Consider the following 12,634-nt stretch of genomic DNA (forward strand, 5'->3'; position numbering starts at 1 on the left):
TGTAACAAATGCAAAAAAGCAAAAGGCAGTTCAGAGGCATGTGCTAGATAGCTGTGGTGAGAGTAGGTATGTAGTCCCCTTCCTCCCCCCACCCCCGCCAGGCATCTGCTGATCCTCCCCAGATCAGAACTGGTCGCAGTGCTCCTTAGCCTATGTTGGTCCTTGCCAACTTCTGACCACCAGATCCTCCCTTTTTTGCAGATCTAGGTCGTTCCAAGCTCTGTTCCCCTTGATGTGGCAGTGATTCCTTTCCAAGAACCCTGGGGTTGTTCAGTTCCGAGCTCTAGGAGGGAAGAGCTATGGTGGCACTGTGCCCCAGCCAGCAGCTAGAGCATCATGAGTGGTGGCATTGGCAGTCCCCTTCAGAGCATGTGTGCTGGGTCTCTCATGGAGACTGCTCTTTGGTGCCTGGAAGGTTTTTGTGGGGCTGATATTTCTATCCGCAGGGTCTAGATGTAGCTGCTGCTTTGGTAGTTGAGTCCCTTCCCAATTAGCTAGAGTCTGGGAATCTTGGGACACAAGCATTGCCAGTAAATGATAGTAATAGCCATCTTCTAAATATCTTATTTCTTTTTATTGGTTTTAGGTTGAAAATGCCATTTCCCAGAATTTTAGGTGCACTAATGTAATTGTGATAGTCAGTCTAGGTTGTCAATTTGATTAGACTGAGAGGTACCGATGAAATCAATTGTACTTCAGGGGTGCATATGAGGACATCACTAGAGCTAGATCCTGAGGGCTCTGACCTAATCAGTGGATTAAAGGATGGGTTTGTAATCTGATGGCATTAATGGGAAGTGATGGATATTTTCAGAGCTGGGGTCTACTCGGAGGAAGTAGGTCACTCGAAGTGTGTTCTCAGGGGTGTATCTTGTCCAGTCCCCTTTCCTCATCTTTGTATTTTGATTGTCCAGAAGTGAGTAATCTTCTCCACTGGCCACACCTTTTGCATCATGAAATTCTCACTTGCCACAGGCCTGAAAGCAATGGAGCCAGCTGTCCACGAATTGGAAGTATGAGGCAAAATTAAAATTTTCCTCCTCTAAAGTTGTTTCCCTTGGATATTTGTCATGATTATAATCTGGATAATATAACTAACTCTATTTCTATGATGCCATAACTAGGGTCACTAGTTTGTACTAGGAGTGAGAAAGTCCTCGGCCTCAGAGACACCTCAGGGATCTCACTTGTCAGGTGGGAAATGTCTACAGTGTGCTGAGTCTTTCTTTTTTGGTTTTTCTTCTTGGCTGGGAAATGTCAGTATTTAGTTGGCTCCCGGACATTTAGCACTGAAGTTGACTGAAGTTAGAAATCCTCCATGCAGTGCCATGATTGTTCCATAGCTCCATCCACCTGCACTTCCAAAGAATGTCGGTTGTTTTGAGGATTAGCCTCATCACAGCTTGTTGCCTTGTCACTAGAACACGAAGAACCCTTTCACCCTGGAGGTACTCTCTGATGTGTCTCCCAGTCCTTCTCGCGGCTTCTCGCGGCCTTTAGCTACGCTCTTTTGTGTTACTCTCAACAGTCATCCCACACATGCTCAGCTCTTCTTGCCCACTCTGGTTTTCCAGTCATCTCTTCTACTCTGGCATCCTCAAGTGTTCACAGCTGCCAAGTTATCTGTAGCCACAGGTGTCTTGTGAGCATGCACTCTGCTCATCCTTTGCCTGTTGGCAAAAGGCCCAGGAACATCTCCAACTTAGCCTAAGAATAATTTGTTGTCTTGCCCTCAAAACCAAATTATCTTCTTTACACTCAATTTTCATGCAAGGCACTGTATCCCATCCAGTTGCCCAAGCCAGCAGTTCAGGCCAGTGGGGTGTTGTGGTGAATTCTATAGGAAAAAAAAAAACTCCAAGATGGAGATCTGCAGAGTGAGCACTTGCGTATTGTGGGCTGGAACCATCTCCTGATTCACACTTCTTCACTCCCAAAAGCGAAAGGTGAAAAAAAAATATTCACCTTGACTCATTCATGCTGAACATGGATGCAACCCACAATCCTTCCTCACCTAGTGCCCTTAGCAGCTGTGACCATTTGTTGGATTGGTACCTGGAATGAAAGCTCACAGACATTTGAACAGTAGTCTCCTCAGGTACCCTTACCTGTTATCAATAACAGGTATGTGGGGTCATCTTGCTTAGTGATATCAACAGCAACTTGAGTGCCAGGAGGACTGGGAGGCAGACACGAGAAAAGACTAAATGGATGAAATGAACAGAAGTGTGTTCTCCTCAAGACTTTCTGGGATGCTACCCCCAGAAGCAGAGGCAGCCAGAGTGCCTGTGGGAACAAAGGGTCCTTGTGCCAAATGTCACTACTTTTCTCTCCCTTCTCTTTGTGCTGCAGGTTGCGCTACAATAAATATTTCGGGGGTGTTACTGCCCTCAGCAGAGAACAGTTTTTCAAGGTGAATGGATTCTCTAACAACTACTGGGGATGGGGAGGCGAAGACGATGACCTCAGACTCAGGTGAACAGCAGAGAAGGGGGCCTTCCTGGGGCTCTGCTACCATGGTGGCTCTGGAAACCGGTGCTTATGTGTAGTTCCTGTGAATGCCAGGCCAGCAGGTCATGAGGCTACAGCATTTGGCTGAAAAAGGGTAGCGAGGTGTGGAGGGAGGGCAGAATGACCGAAATTGTTCTTTGTCATTGGGAGCTGAGAAACTAAGGAGGATAGTCTGTTGCTGACTTTGGGGTGCATGTTGGTGGGGGCCTTAGGGCCCACTAGTGTGTGGGCAGTCCCAAACTCTCTGATAATTCTCATGCTTTTCCTCGGATCCCCGGGGCCCTGACACTGTGCCCAGCATGAGGAGCAGAGTGCTGTTTCTAGGGAGGAGATACATGCCCCAGAGAAGGAAAGGATGTCTTTTGGCTTCCTGAGTTGGAAGGCTCACCCTGAACTGCTGTAATACCTGGATCCCTTCAGACAGCCTTCTGCCCTGAATGACCAAGAGAAACTCCCCTGACTGCTTGCCTGGCCACCTCTGTTTCCCTCCTCAGAACTTTCCTTTTTTTTTTTTTTTTTTTTTTTTATTAATTTATTTTTTGTCTATCGACGGTTATAGCTTTCCCATTGCCTAGAAAATTCCTATTCAAAAGCCCATGGTCTGTATGTCAGAGTTGTCATCACAAGGCCCTTCTCGCAGTCAGGGGACCATTTCCTCTTCCCTTGGGAAGTATGTTCCAAACTGCAGTTTTGAATGAATAGATGTGTGGCTATCAAATTCCCGCTGTGCTGGTAGGAAGGAACTGAAGGCTTCATGCTGATCAGTTCCCTTTGGGCAGGGCCATTGCAATGTTTCTGAAAGAGGTATGTTTTCCTGCCTGAGGGCTCCATGCCCTCACCATCCGTGGTCACACAGACTGCTGGATTGGGGTAGGGATAGAAAGAGTTAGAAGGAGCCAGTACTCTCTTCTTCCCCAAGTCCACTGCAACACCTAGCGGGGCTGAACTATCATAGACAGTTACTATGATGGTAATGTCCCTCGCTGTCTCCTGTCCTGCTGTTCCTCAGCTTTAAGGGAGAGGGAGACCCTCGGTTTAGGTTTCATTTGGTAAGTGTCGTGTCAGCAGTGGTTGGGGGCCGCCTTCAGCAGCTTCAGCGGTTGGTTCTCTTTAGAGATCTCTGCTCCAGGGTTCTCTTCAGAGATCTCTGCCCCCTGCAGAAAAGAACTTCAGGATAAGCCAATAGAATGGGAATTTATTTAAAGGCATTGGTAATATAGATTAGGTGCAGGTGTTCATTTAAATGTTTTTTTTGGGGGGGGCAATAAATCATACCCCTGTGTAGGTGTGGGCTTCTCTATGGGAGATTACTCTTAGCTGTCTGGTGTGCACACATTCATGCACACAAATGTACACACCCTTGACCCTGTGGGTTTCTAAGTCAGATTGCTTAAAGGGCATAAATTACAACAAGAGTTTAAAATGTTTTAATCTTTGTTACCTTATATGTATGAGTGTCTTGTATGCACAGACATATCTGTGTACCACATGCATTCAGTGCCAGTGGAGGCCAGAAGAGGGTGTTGGAATCCACCTGGGACTGGAGACTGTTGTGAGCCATCATGTGGGTGCTGAGGACTCAGGTCCTCTGGAAGGGCAAGCAGTGCTCTTAACCACCGAGCCATCTTTCCAGCCCTACAACAGGGTTTAAAGGTTAAGCAGAACTTAACGTTTAAGTAGCGTTTAATAGCCTATGAGATGGCTTACTTATTTCTCTCCCAGAATTTCCTTTTGCAAATAAAGTTGGAATGTGGTTTTAGGAGGAGAGTTATTTAGATTTAGGAATGAGAGGAGTGCTACCATGGACAAACTCAAGGGTATAAAGGTTCTGGCCCTAGGCAGACACTGTTTGCTGTTTTTAACATTGTAGCTTGAGGTGTCTATAGGAAAACCTGCATTATCTCTGCAGGCAATTTTGGCCTTATCTGCAGTGCAGAAGCTTCCTTTCTGTCTGCAGGAAAGGCAACTGGATCCCAGGGTGAGGGCCTTCCTCTTCCCATGTCCTTTTGCTTTTCTGTCTCTCTGTCCTGCCTCCATGGGAACACCATGGTCTCAGCACAGATTGACATTCATGCACTGGGTAGGCCGGGAAGGACAGAACACACATTGGTTGAGATCTGCTAGCCTTGAGCACCATGCCTGTGCTCCTACAGAGTGTATTGCCATCTGCAAAGCACAGGCCATTGCATCCTGTTTCGTGGGCCTTTGAAATGTATTCTTTGTCACCAGTCTCCCTCCTGGACAAGCCTGACATCTGGTAGGATGAGCAGACCCAAAGAAGTTGTCAGTTATGGAGCTTAGATTGAACCTTGGTTTATAGCTTTCAAGAGTATGACTTTACACAGCCCTTCCTTTCCTTGTGATGAGACAATGTTATTAATCAGAAGGCCTGACAGACTTGTTTATCTTGCTCTTTGGAATGTATTAAAATTAACATTTCATTAGATTTTTCTCTCTTTTTAAAAACAACTACAAATTGGCATTTCTCAACTAGTAAATGTTAACTATTATTTCTTTGTTTATGATATAGGATCTCACCTGCACTTCAGGTCAGCTTGCATCTTACTGTGTAGGTTAGGCTAGCCTCAATATCTCACTGCTCTTCCTGTCTCTGGTCAGCATCCCCACTCAACCTGCTGGAAGCACGGGTGTATGTTACCACTTGAAGCTTCTTTTAGTGTTTGAATGATCTTTTTCTAAAATAGTATGCTGAGAGTTTTGCAGCAGATTTTTTTTTTCTTAGAAATCACATGGTGTTATAGAATGCATTGCTTGTTAATTTAAGTATCTGGTGGACTTTGGATACAGAGGACAGGGACAATGACTACATACATCTCATTGTGCACGTGGGTAGCATCACACTGTGCCAGCCACCTTTGTGTGTGTGTGTGTGTGTTTAATTGCAGTTAACGAACATTTTTAAGTGTTCAGTGGCAAATAGATGAACAAGATTTCAAAATAACCCTCGATATTTTTCTAGGGTTGAGCTCCATAAGATGAAAATCTCCCGGCCCAACCCTGATGTGGGTAAATACACAATGATCTTCCACACCAGAGACAAAGGCAACGAAGTAAATGTGGACCGGTAAGGCCTGAATTCTCCCACCTAGCACCCCGCTGGGTGCTGAGTCTCCTGGTAGCCAACACACCATGCTGCATTGATCACATAAGCCAGTTTACCTTGTTAAAAGCTGTGTATGAAGGAGCTTTTAAAGCAGAGCCCAAATAAGGGAAGATAGTACATAGACCCTTATTTCTGTGATTGTGAACTCCTGGCTTCTCTGCCTTGTCCTGGTTTTCTCTTCTGCCCATTGGATTCTTTGTCATAGCATCTGTGTGTACGGATTTTCACAGGTGTCCTTAAAATATAAAAAGTCCTCTAAGAACCATAGTGCCATTGTCACACCTAAAATAAAATTAACAAGATACTTCATTACATCAACACATGTTCAATGAGTTTTCAGGTCCTGTTGCTCATCACTTCAATCAAGAATTGCAAAACTGTAATATCCCGATTCTAACATTTCATCTTCATTTATTAAATCTTTTTACAAAGAAGGACACACTCTCCTATCTGTTTGAGTTCCTTGGGGTATAGTTACTACAGGAAGGGCGGACTGAAGGGTGAGTACCCATCACTGATGGATCATCTTCCAGAATAATAATTGGGTACCCTTAGGCATCCTTCTGTTATAGTTCATGTTCTTCATGAAAAGAAAATGGTCTCCACTTTGACCAGCTGGAGCACTTCCCACTGGATTCTGAGTCCCCAGGATGCTCTTTGGGAGCTCCCTGCTCTGTGCTCTGCAGAGAGGCAATATCCTAGCTTTGTCCTATTCTTTCCAGCCCCCATTTGGCCTATTCACTGAGGAACTCTGGCAGATAAACACATTGTAGCTCTGCTGGAAGAAATTTAGGTTTTTGTTGTTATTGTTGTTCTGATTTTTCCCTTTTGAAAAGCTGTATTCAAGAATTTCTTGCTCCTCTATTAATCTCTATATGTTAACAATCTTTTAGCTCTTTTGTTAGAGGCTGTAATTCCAAAAGAATAGACGTTTCTATTCCATGCCAGTCTTTATCAATAGTGGTGCATTTTTTTCTGTTTGCTATTTGATATTTCCAATAGAATACTTATAAGTTGTGTGTCAAGTATGAAGTGCCTTGATACCCAGACAGACCTCTTAGCTATATCCATGTGCCCTCCCTAAACCCACACCATCTTCTTCACACCCACTCCTGCCATAGGTGACACCTGAACTTTGAGATAATTATTTGTCATAATGCTAATTCTTTAGGCTGTTTCTTGGTTTATTGTTTTCCATAAGTTTATATTCCTAAATAAAATAGGAAATAGTTTTGCACATTTTCAACTGTGTTAAGTGAAACCATACTGTATTTCTTCCCCTTGGACATTGTATAGCTCCCCATTGTGCTTCCGTTCTCCACCCGTGTTGTCATTGTCATGGCTGAGCTCTTAGAGAACTCTTCAGGGCTCACTTCTCTACCCCTGCTGCTCATCTCCAGCCACAGGGGTGGATTATCTGTCCTCAAACGCATCCTGTTCTTTTGTCCACCTGTGCCTATTGCCCAAACAGTCTTTGCCTTAGAGCATCCTTTCTTACTTTGTGAACTTCATGTCTTTAAGCTTCAGTGAAACTGACCTTCTCAATGTTCCCCCCTAGGCTCTTTCAGGAAATAAGGTGCTCCTTAATTTATCCTGCTGCATGCATGCATGCTCGACTCTTTTGAAAGCTATGTACCCTCTTATCTATAGACAGCTTTCTTCTCACAGTAGTGGAATGGTCAGAGATCCCCTGATGCTCAGCCAAGGACCTGTTCAGAGTGAGCAGCACACACCCTGTTTCTATCAGTGGTTCTTGCAATCCCTCTGCCCTATAGATGGGAGCCCATTGGAGGCAACAACCACTATTGTTCCAGGGTGTGAAGTAGGGTTTGATCCACAAATACACAGCTGTCATTAATGCCTATTCACTAAGGGAAACTTTTTTTTTTTTTTTTTTTTTTTTTTGTAATGGGGATCTCAAAAGGGATAGAAAATTATAAAACTACTTGTGCTATACTTTGGAGCAGGACAGAAAGCAGTGGAGATTTGTGCTATGTTCTCATTTTTATCCTTCTTTCTTGCTCCTTTTAGGATGAAGCTGTTACACCAGATGTCACGAGTCTGGAAAACAGATGGCTTATCAAGTTGTTCTTACAGATTACTCTCTGTGGAGCACAATCCTTTATACATCAACATCACAGTGGATTTCTGGACTGGTGTGTGACCTGGATCTTTGGATGATGTTCAGAACTGATGATTTGATTGTAATAGTTTTGGCCTAGAGACTTCCATAGTAGTACACATTATGAACTCATTCCAGCTAATTATCGGGCCAAATCTTTCCATTTTCTGTTTTCTCAGCAGAGCTCTTGGTTATGTAGAATGTAGAACCATCATAGCAAGGCAGCTTTCTTAGTTGTTTTGATCACGGTGGTGAAGCTTTGTAAAGCACATACTTGAAGGACTAGCGATCAAAGGATGCAATGGAGGCAGCTGGGGAACCTTGTCCCTGAAGGGTTGACTTCACCGTTCATTATGAGATCAAAGAGCAGGGAATAAAATCCTCAAGTGTCTCCAAGAGCCAGAATTGCTGGGCCTAAGATAGAAAGGTACTAAGCTGTGTTTCTGTTACTCACGTATCCTATATGGCCATCGGGGAAGTGGTGGATTCTGGATGAGAAGAAAGCCATAGAGGAGCGGAGCAGAGTCAAGAATCCGATACCACCAACTTGACAATGAAGAGGTGGCTAAGGGTGGAGTGTGGCATGAACTGGCCACAGTGGCTGTGCCAGCTGCTACCTCTAATCCCCTGTGGTGGATGCTTCCTCTTCAGAAACACCTTCCAGTCTGTTGCCACCCGACCTTGAATGTACCCAGTCTCTTCAGAGAACACATTCTCTCCTAGTTTTTAAAGCTTTTTTTTTTTATATAAAATGATTTTGTACATGTAAGATATGAATGATTGGTTTATAAGCTACACAATGACTGATAATACATCTATAGAGTACCTCTGTAGTAAAATATGAAAAAGCTTCTGGCTTTTCGTCTTGTTTTCTGCTGTTCATTTAGGCCAAAGGTTTATTCGTTTCAGCGCCTCTAAATTTAAACATCTTTAAAACAAAACAGTGGACTGGAGAGATGTTTCAGTAGGTAAGAGCATGGTCTGCTCTCGCAGAGGACTTGAATTTGGTTCCCAGCACTCCCTTACACCTGCCTGCTTCCGGGGACCCTACGCCTCTGGCCTCCATAGCCAACTGCATCAAGTCACATCTCAGCCTTACTCCCTGGCCTCTCTGCATTCTTATTGTTTTTATTCCACAGTGTGTCCTTCACAGCTGGAAGTGGGAACTACAGGGCTTTGGGAGTGCTCCTAGATAGCTGGTGCTCAGGTAGGGTGCAGGAGGCCCTTGAGGGGGCAGGGCCAGTCATTTGGAATAATGCTGAGATTTTGGTGCTGATGTAGAACCTAGAGAGATTTGACAGAGAAGGCTCCCTGGGGAGCAGGGCAAAGGTATTGGGGAAATAAAAGGAAGGGTATAGAAACCATTCTGTTTCTGAGCCACAGTAGTAAGACAATTTCATTTGCTTGGGTGGATGGATGGATAAGTAATTAACACAGGGGTTTGTTAAGTCTTTTGTGGCTGTATCCCAGGTTCTCTCAATCCATCATCATCCCATGCACCACCATAGTCACTTGAGAAGAGTAAATAAGAATCCTGCCAAATAGGAAGAGGAGTAGGGAGAGTTTGGAGTGAACACCACCAAATGAGGAAGAGGATTTGAATTTTTTTTTTTTTAATAGGCTTGGCAGGTTTGTTTAGGGCTAGTCTGGCTTATCAATAACTCTGCATAGGAAGTAAAAGTTTTTTTTCCCCTCTTTATTTAACAAAACCATACCCATGGTTTTCTTGTTTTCGTGCCAAACCTTATGAAAGGAGTTGTATTCTTGGGAGATTTGGTAGTGGCATATGTAGTGAGAAGCCCCTCCCACTTCCTTTCTTTACTCAGAGACTTTGGTATTTTGTCCTGCTTCCTTTGATGAAGGTCTGAAGGTTGGAGGCAGAGGGTCTCTGAAAGTGGCTGGGGAAGGTACCAGAAAAGAGTGGTGTGGTAGGGGATTTGAGACCCGGTTTCTTGGTGGAAGCGGCATATTAGTGACTGTCTATAGAAACCCCTGCCTTTTGCTGTTAGTCACAGGCATCTGCATGAACGAAATGTTGGGAACCATTGAAATTCTGCCTCTGACTTTTCTTCAGCTAATTCTTCCAACCAGGAAAATGTGTAATGAAGGTAACCTTTTGGGTTTGTGCCAGTTGACTCATGCAGGTAGTCCAAGGCCCAGTGAGGGGCTGAGGCCTGTGTTAATTGCCATCACCTAGCTGGCCAAAGGAGCCAAGCTCCCAATTCCTGCAAATGTATTTGGTCACAGTCAGTGCCATAGCATCACACATTTTGAACATTAAAGGTAGATGTGCCGACCCATAGTTGCCAAGTGAGTGCTGGCTGTTGGGGCATTGAAACTTCCTGTGGTCATGAGTGGTTGCTGCACAGGCTTTAAGTCTCCCTTTTTAAACATTTCTTAGGCTGGCACTCATTTCTACGGTGCCTACAGGTGGTAATGTTTTTATAGGGTCTCCTGAGATTACAGGGCTGAGTGAAGGGGGCAGCTGCTGGAAATCTCACAGTTGAGCAGTGGTGAGTCAAGCCCAAACTCAAGTCATCTGACTGTGAGACTGTTCTTTCATGTCTTCGTCTGGGCCTCATTCTTTGGGGGTAGCTTCCCTGAATCTGTATCCCTATTGTGACTGTTACAGAGATCTGGTATCTTCTGGACTCCCCCCAAATGACTTTCAAGTGTTCATCTGCTCTCCACCCTTTATTTGGCCCTTACCCACCACACACACTTCCTTTTATATCCCAGGTGGACACGTTTCATGGAGGAAAATGCCCACATTTCCCATGAATGGGCTCCCGAAGGAGATGAAAGACATTTTCTGCTAGACTCACATTTTCCACTTTTCCCCAGGTCTGAGAGAAGCACAGTCCCTACCAAGAGCCATCCATGTATGCTGTAAGATAGAAAATATCAAGTTCTCGTTTGCCAAGATAGTTTAAACTGTTGCACTTCACCATTTACAGTAAAGGGATAACTCCCGTCTGCTGAGAAAGTCAGGCAGGTCTCCAAAATGCACTCATATGAGTGACACAGAGGTCCCACCTCCAGGAGCACACCTGGATAGACAAAGGGTCCATTGACAGCTGATGAAAATTCATTAAGTCCTGAGCCCTAAGTATGCCTGTGTCTAAGTGTGAAGTTCGGGAGTTTAGAAAAGTCAGTGAAGGGTAGGGCACAACTGAATGCTTAGTCTGTGTCAATTTCTGTCTCTTAGAAAATAGACTGTGTGTGTGTGTGTGTGTGTGTGTGTGTGTGTGTGTGTGTGTACATAAATGTGGGTGACTGAAGAGGCCAGAAAAGAGTGTCAGATTTCTTGGAACTGGAAGTACAGTCAGTGGTGAGCCCCCGACGTGGATGCTGAGAACCAACCTTGAGTCTTTGGTAAGAGCAGCAAGCTCTCTGAATCACTGAGCCACCACTCCGCTCCTCGTATTTTTGTTTATTTTTAATGGTGCTGAACCTCACACATGCTAGGAAATGCTGTGCTACTGACTCACATCCTTCGGTTACTTTTTAGTAATTATGTAGGTGTGTGTGTACACAGGTGCAAGTACCTGACATGCCAGGCAAGGGGACTGTGGCCTGGAGGAAGGCTGGTTGAGCGAGCACATCTCCCATGTGTTGGCAGCACTGCCTTTCTCTAAGACTGTGGTTCTCAACCCGTGGGTCACAACCCCTATAGGAGTCACATATCAAATATTTACATTATAATTCATAACGGTGGCAAATTATAGTTATGAAGTAGCAGAGAAATAATTTTATAGTTGGGGGCACCTCAGCATGAGGAACTGTATTAAAGGGTTGTAGAGCGAGGAAGGTGGAGAACCATGGCTCAACAAGGCTACCCCTACTCTAACAAGGCCACACCCACTCCAAAAAGGACACACCCACTCCACCAAGTACACATGTCCTGATCTCAAGTAGCACTACTCCCTAATGACCAAACATTCAACTATTTGAGCCTATGAGGTCCACTCCTATATAAAGCACCACAGTGCAAACCATAGCACTCAACTCCCAGTTAAGGTCCTCAAAAGCAAGAAAGGATCCATTGCCCTCAAAGAACCCACATTACTGTGCTGACATCTGTTCTGAGTTAAAGACTTTTCTGGCTATCTTTGTTGGATCTGACCACTTGAGCCTTCAGATCAACGTGTATGAAACCAGACTCAACCGCTTATGTGGTGGTTGCTGGATGTTCCCTAGCCTGTTTCCTAGGAGTGGATAAGAAGCCAAGTGAGGTGAAGCAGAAAAGAGAAAGGAGATTCAGGTTGAGAGCAATCCTTTATAGCAGGAAGCAGGTTAGGGGTTAGTTTCTAGTCCTCCCACCAGAGCCCTGCTTGTCAATCAGACAGGTAGGGGTGGGGTTAGACGAGGCAGTAGCTTTCCAAGTTTATATACTACTTATGAATAGCTGGAGAGCATATGTTCTTTTCAAACAGAAGCAGACTCTTGATTCTGGTTCCAGGGCTGACAAATTCAAGCAGTGAGCTTTGAAGTATTAAACATAATCAGGCTGCCAGAGCTTAATGATAAGGAGGACCAGACAGGATGGCCTTTCTGTGTTGCAGTCAATAAAACTTGCCCCAGACTTGTTTGGGCTTTGGTGGTAATTGGTGGACAGGCTAATGGCTGAGAAAAGGAAGGTTTCACAGATGGCATGTCTGGGTGGCTCTCAAGGACAGCAGCCTTCCTTCTCCCCAGAGCCAAGTCCTCTGGCCTCTTTTCCCTGGGCTGGGAGGGCTGAGCTGGGGTCTGGGGCTTGCCACCCTATTTCCAGTCCAGAGGAGGAGAGGGAAGCCACAGGCACCAGGGGAAGCGGTGGGGACAGAAGTGGGAAGCAGCCGTGAAGAAATTGCTGGGTGACTTGAAGGGAGTAGTCC

General features: G+C 44.9%; 1 protein-coding gene across 4 annotated transcripts in view; it reads left to right on the forward strand.

Annotated features, from left to right (window-relative positions):
- The window catches only part of B4galt4 (beta-1,4-galactosyltransferase 4), a 28,104-nt gene extending 19,497 nt beyond the window's left edge, over nt 1-8,607 (forward strand). For all 4 annotated transcript variants that reach the window (XM_051191479.1, XM_051191477.1, XM_051191476.1 and 1 more), the window contains exons 6-8: nt 2,353-2,475; nt 5,492-5,596; nt 7,667-8,607. In XM_051191479.1, coding sequence (XP_051047436.1) covers nt 2,353-2,475; nt 5,492-5,596; nt 7,667-7,799 — 361 coding nt within the window. In that variant the 3' untranslated portion in view covers nt 7,800-8,607. The remainder of the gene's footprint in view (nt 1-2,352; nt 2,476-5,491; nt 5,597-7,666) is intronic.
- The last annotated feature ends 4,027 nt before the right edge of the window (nt 8,608-12,634 follow it).

Source organism: Phodopus roborovskii, unplaced genomic scaffold (assembly GCF_943737965.1).
Source record: "Phodopus roborovskii unplaced genomic scaffold, PHOROB, whole genome shotgun sequence".
Classification (NCBI taxonomy): domain Eukaryota; kingdom Metazoa; phylum Chordata; class Mammalia; order Rodentia; family Cricetidae; genus Phodopus; species Phodopus roborovskii.